Source organism: Quercus lobata, chromosome 2 (genome assembly GCF_001633185.2).
Source record: "Quercus lobata isolate SW786 chromosome 2, ValleyOak3.0 Primary Assembly, whole genome shotgun sequence".
NCBI classification, from domain to species: domain Eukaryota; kingdom Viridiplantae; phylum Streptophyta; class Magnoliopsida; order Fagales; family Fagaceae; genus Quercus; species Quercus lobata.
The window spans coordinates 5,835,578-5,840,544 of record NC_044905.1 but is presented as its reverse complement, the minus strand read 5'-3'; the positions used below and the strand labels follow the sequence as shown (position 1 = coordinate 5,840,544).

Sequence of the window (4,967 nt, the reverse complement as noted above, 5' to 3'; positions counted from 1 at the left end):
GATTCCAACAAGGATTTCCTTATCGTATCCGGTGAATGGTATGATGGCGATCCGTGCCCCACGGTAGAGGGAGAACCAGGTGGGGTATAGAGAATGGAAGGGTGCCGATCCTTTGTGCCCTTTTAATTTGATGTGGTTCGGTTACTAACCATGCGCATGTGTTTTTCTTGCAAATCCACACGCTTTTCATCGACACTTTTACCTAGTTAACCGGGTGGACTTGGAGACGGTTCTTCAAGCGACAGTTTTCGTAAATGACGAGGATGGTTAAGTCCGAGCCGTTCACAAAATCTTAGGGTACGCTCCCCTTCAGAAGTCATTTGCCGACTTTAGGCACGTGATCAGCGCCAGCCGTCCTCGGCTTCCAAAAATTATCGTGGTCGAATCAAGATTTTTAATCTCCGAAGGATATTTTGTCCCAGAGGGCATCCCACTGGTGGACCTCTCTTCATCTCACCAAGCAGCGGAGGACGAAGGCGAGTTAGATCAATCCGAGGAGGGATTTGGGGTATTTGACCTAGCCAACCAATCCGAGGATCCTTCTGGTGATCTAGGTGACTCGGCCTTGTTTGAGGTGGAATTGTCATCAGTAGGCACATCTTCCCAAACCGAGATGGGACTTAAGAGAAAGCCCCCGACCAGTTTACTCGACCTCCTCGAGGGTCAACCGGGGAAGGGTGCGCAGGGAACACCGCAGTCCAGTGCTCCGTCTCCACCACTTCAGCCCCAGACCATCCAGACTAGGTCATCCTCCACTAAGTCTCAGCCACAATCTCCCGGCCCCAAACTTCCTGCTCCTCCTCGATCAGCTCTGCCTCCTCAGCCGGAGCCCACGGACTCAAAGAGAAAGAGGAGTCCCAAGGGTAAGGAACCCATAGACGGGGGAAAGTCCCAATCTCCTCAGGAGAGGGATGAAGCCCCACGTGTGAAACAATTAAAGATCGGGCACCAAAGCAAGGGTAAAGAAACTGAAGCCCAATCCACCCAAAGTAAGGGGAAGGGGATCGAAGTCCAATCCTCGCCAAGCACCTAGCTTCCCGCCCCAATGCTCCACGGGGAGCCACTGCTGGAAACCGCGTCCATAAGGGACCTTGGAGCTGGTGAAGGCGGTTATGTGGCCGACGCATTAGAGAGAACTATGCTGCTTCCCAATGACGTGGATGAGTTGAAGAAAATGAGGATGCAGGAGGTTTTCCTCAGTACGAAGAGGTACTTGGAAATGGTAAGGCTCTTGAAACCTAAAATTTTATTAACTCTTGCTCTCGGTTTGTCATTCACAATGTATTTACCTCACTTGACAGACTCTCCAGGCCACGTATAGAATGGAGGAGGAAGTTAACAGGCAGAGTAAGGCCGCTGAGAATGAACGCTCCAAACGCCTAGACGCCTCGCGGACTCTCAAAACTTCCGAGGATGACCTCACAAAGGCTAAGGAGGCCTTAAAGGAGGCTATTCGAGAAAGGGATAATGCCTCGGCGGGTTTAGATGGTGCTCAAAAACAGGCTGAGGAACAGACAAAACGTCTACTCAAAGCCGAGGGTCAGTTGCGAATAGCCAAGGAGCAAATTAGTGATTTAAAGAAAAGACTGATCTTGGCAGAGAATGCTAAAGGCGTGGCAGAATATGCCCGGGACGAAGCCATGAGGGCCAAGCAGAAGGCTGAGTTTGCTAGAAACGAGGCTGAGGCTGCCAGGGAAACGGCCGAGGATGAGGGTTACAACGCAGGGGTAGCTGAAACCCAAGCCTCCCTTAAAGCCCAAATTCCCGGAGTGTGCAGGCTATACTGCTCCTAGGTTTGGGAAGAGGCCTTAAAGCGAGCTGGGGTGGATGCTTCGTCTGATTTGTGGAAAGCAGAGAGCATATTTTACTCTACAGCCATCCGTGAGGCCGCCTCTGCCAGCTTCGAGGCTGTGAGCGATCAATATGAGGGAGGGGTCACTCAGTCAGAAGCTGCACAGGTCAGCGTCCCTCCTGGCAAGTTACTTAAAGGGGGAGAGCTCAATGATGTGATAGAAGCACCCGAAAGTATGGATCCCGAGGTGCCCAAAGAAGATGCCGAGCCTACGGTCAGCGCTCAGGTCCCTGATGCCGAAGAGCCAGCCATCCTTGCCCAACCCCTGCAGGCAATTCCCCTTACTGAGGTCCCCAAGAGTATCGACACCGATCCCGCTCAGCCTTCCCCAGAAGCGACTATCCTCCAGGGCGTCGAAGCTAGTCCTGTTTTCCCTTCCCAGGATGTGGCCGACACAGAACTGAAGAAATAGAAACTCCGGCCAGCCTTCGTATTTATTTTAAGTTCAATGATTAACTATTTTTTCTTTTATTTTGAAAACTTTGTAGTTTGCTTGTAGTTGAACCTGTTGAACACGCATATGAAATTCTTTTCTTCCTCTTTCCGTTTGATTACATGTTAGTTGCCCTCGTCGATGCTTACTATCGCTGATGATTTTTGAGCTAATTATCTTAACATGTATGAATGGTTGTACATATGACATGTTTAGGATCATGTTTTGGAATGCTAGCTCACCCGCACCCATAGGGTATTGAACTCATGTCTGAACCTATTTCAGTGGGGATATAAGCATCACCTGAAATGTCATATGTGTCGTTAGGACCAACTTGGTGTCCAAATTTCCTTTAAGTAGTTGGTTTCCCCATAGGTTTGAGTCCGAGGACCATGCAATACCTTGGTTTTGTCAAAAACTTGATTTTTTAAGTATTTGGTTTCCCCATAGGTTTGAGTCCGAGGACCATGCAATACCTTGGTTCTGTCCAAAACTTGATTTTTAAGTAGTTGGTTTCCCCATAGGTTTAAGTCCGAGGACCATGCAATACCTTGGTTCTGTCCAAAACTTGATTTTTAAGTAGTTGGTTTCCCCATAGGTTTGAGTCCGAGGACCATGCAATACATTGGTTCTGTCAAAAACTTGATTTTTAAGTAGTTGGTTTCCCCATAGGTTTGAGTCTGAGGACCATGCAATACCTTGGTTCTGTCCAAAACTTGATTTTTAAGTAGTTGGAGGAATTAACCCCTCGGCTATGGCGTGGGACCTTGGTTTAGGGGGATTAGCTCCTCGGCCAAGCCCCTAGAACCATCCGCGCTACTGACGCTACAAAGCGTAACCCCTATTGAAGAAACGTAGCCCCTAGTAGGACTTTATGCTAGGACGCTACAACTGGCTGTTGGAAATGATGGGGGGATTGTCTCAACCTACCGCCTGTGCCAAGATACAAGTCTTTCCCACAGACGGCGCCAATTGTAGGGACTCAATTCGTGACGACCCCAAGATGATATTGGGCTCGTACGTAAAAAGGGCCTAAATAATATCATTTGTAGAGCGTGGGTTTGGAGGGCTAGGCCTTGGTCACTGGTCGGTAGGTAACCATGTTGTTCATACAAAAGTAAGTCATGTTCGTTTCATGGAGTCTTTCTCCTCGAAACGGTTTGGGAGGCTCTGGTTCTTGGCCTTTTTTCCCAGCCCCCCCTTTTAGGCGCATCAACCTTCACATTATATAGCCCTTCTTGGTTGATCCTAGCCCTCCACTTGTTGATCAGGCAGGTGCCTACTTAAGTACCCGTCCCATCGGCTGCCTCCCCTTGCTTTTTGTTAGTTGCGATAACCGAAGCCACCCTGTTCAGGCGTCTTTTCTCATTAATATGGTTAGGACGTTTGCGGGCGCATTTAATGCGGAGGGGACGTATTTACCTTGAACTAACTCCACACCGTACCCCCGCGTGGGTCCCATTCTACTCGCCTCTTCTTCAGGGGGTTTTTTGGGGGCAGCCTTCATCGAGATGTTGCTCTTCCCTTTGAAATCTTGGAATGCCGAGGACAGGGTCATCCTTGGCTGTGCCCCCAGGCTATTCGGCCTTTCCTTATTCGTCCTCGGCAAATATCCTCCTCGGCACGGGCCCTGGGCCCTAGTAGAGCGTGAGCCGGATCATAAGTTCTCTGGCCCCACAGTATCTATTGTCAAAATTTTAGTATGAAAACTAAATTCATTCTTGGTTTTTTTATTTATAATGATTACATTAGTTGGTTTACATAATACACATGTTTTAAATTATACAAGAAATATTTTTAAAAAATTGCATATCAAACACCAGAAAACATTCTCAAACTCATTTTCAAGGTTGTTACCAAACACTGGTGTACGTGCCCAATTTGTTACGATCCTAAGACAGTATTGGGCTCGTACGAAAGGAGGCCCTCACAATATCATTTGTAGAGAGTGGGCTTCAAAGGTATGGCCTTGGGCATAGATAATCTGCTTGGTAGTAGTTCCTATGGGAAATACTGCATGGGCGGGTTTGATTTCCCTAGTTAAACCCCTTCCCTTTTTTTTAGCCCCCCCCCCTCCTCTAGAGCTTTATTTTCTTTTCCTTTTATACTGGTGCTCCATCCCCCTTTTTTGTATCCACGTGTTGATTTTACTTTTGGGGTGCAGGCCTGTCCAGTCGACCCATACCTAGAGTGGTTGGGAGTTGCTGGAAAGGCGCATGGGCATGGGTATGGGCCTGTCAGACGCCGAATTCCGTATTACTGTGTTGGCTGCTTTTTCCCTGGCCCTGCCCTTACACTCATTTTGTTCCTCTCTTTGGGCATTTAGTGAAGTGCCGAGGAGGAGGTCGTCCTCGGCAATGGCTCTCCTCGGCTTGGGCCGTGGACCTTAAGATAAACTGGGCCTGGGCTGGGGCTACACTTTCTTTGACCCCACAGAAGTGTTTGTTTTTAGACCCCTTAAAATACAACCAGATTAACCTAGTTTTTTAGCCAAGTAATTACTTAGTCAAATTATCAGATCTAGGTTAACACAAATATATCATATCAATGTAAAGTGTGGAAAATAAAAAACATAAAGATATGATGACCTAGGAAATCAAACCGATAAATAACTAGAGAGGATTTAACCTAGCTATCCTCAAGGTAAACCTGAATCCACTATGAAAGAATTGAAATTTACAT

General features: G+C 47.7%; 1 protein-coding gene across 1 annotated transcript; it reads left to right on the top strand.

Moving 5' to 3' along the window:
* Window positions 1-613: 613 nt before the first annotated feature.
* Window positions 614-1,033, top strand: LOC115958028 (fibronectin-binding protein A-like). The gene has a single exon (XM_031076395.1). The coding sequence runs from the start codon at window positions 614-616 to the stop codon at window positions 1,031-1,033; it is 420 nt and encodes a 139-aa protein (XP_030932255.1).
* The last annotated feature ends 3,934 nt before the right edge of the window (window positions 1,034-4,967 follow it).

What these genes read in the sequence shown, in the direction of transcription:
- LOC115958028 (XM_031076395.1), top strand. Translation starts at nt 614, where the DNA reads ATGGGACTTAAGAGAAAGCCCCCGACCAGTTTACTCGACCTCCTCGAG.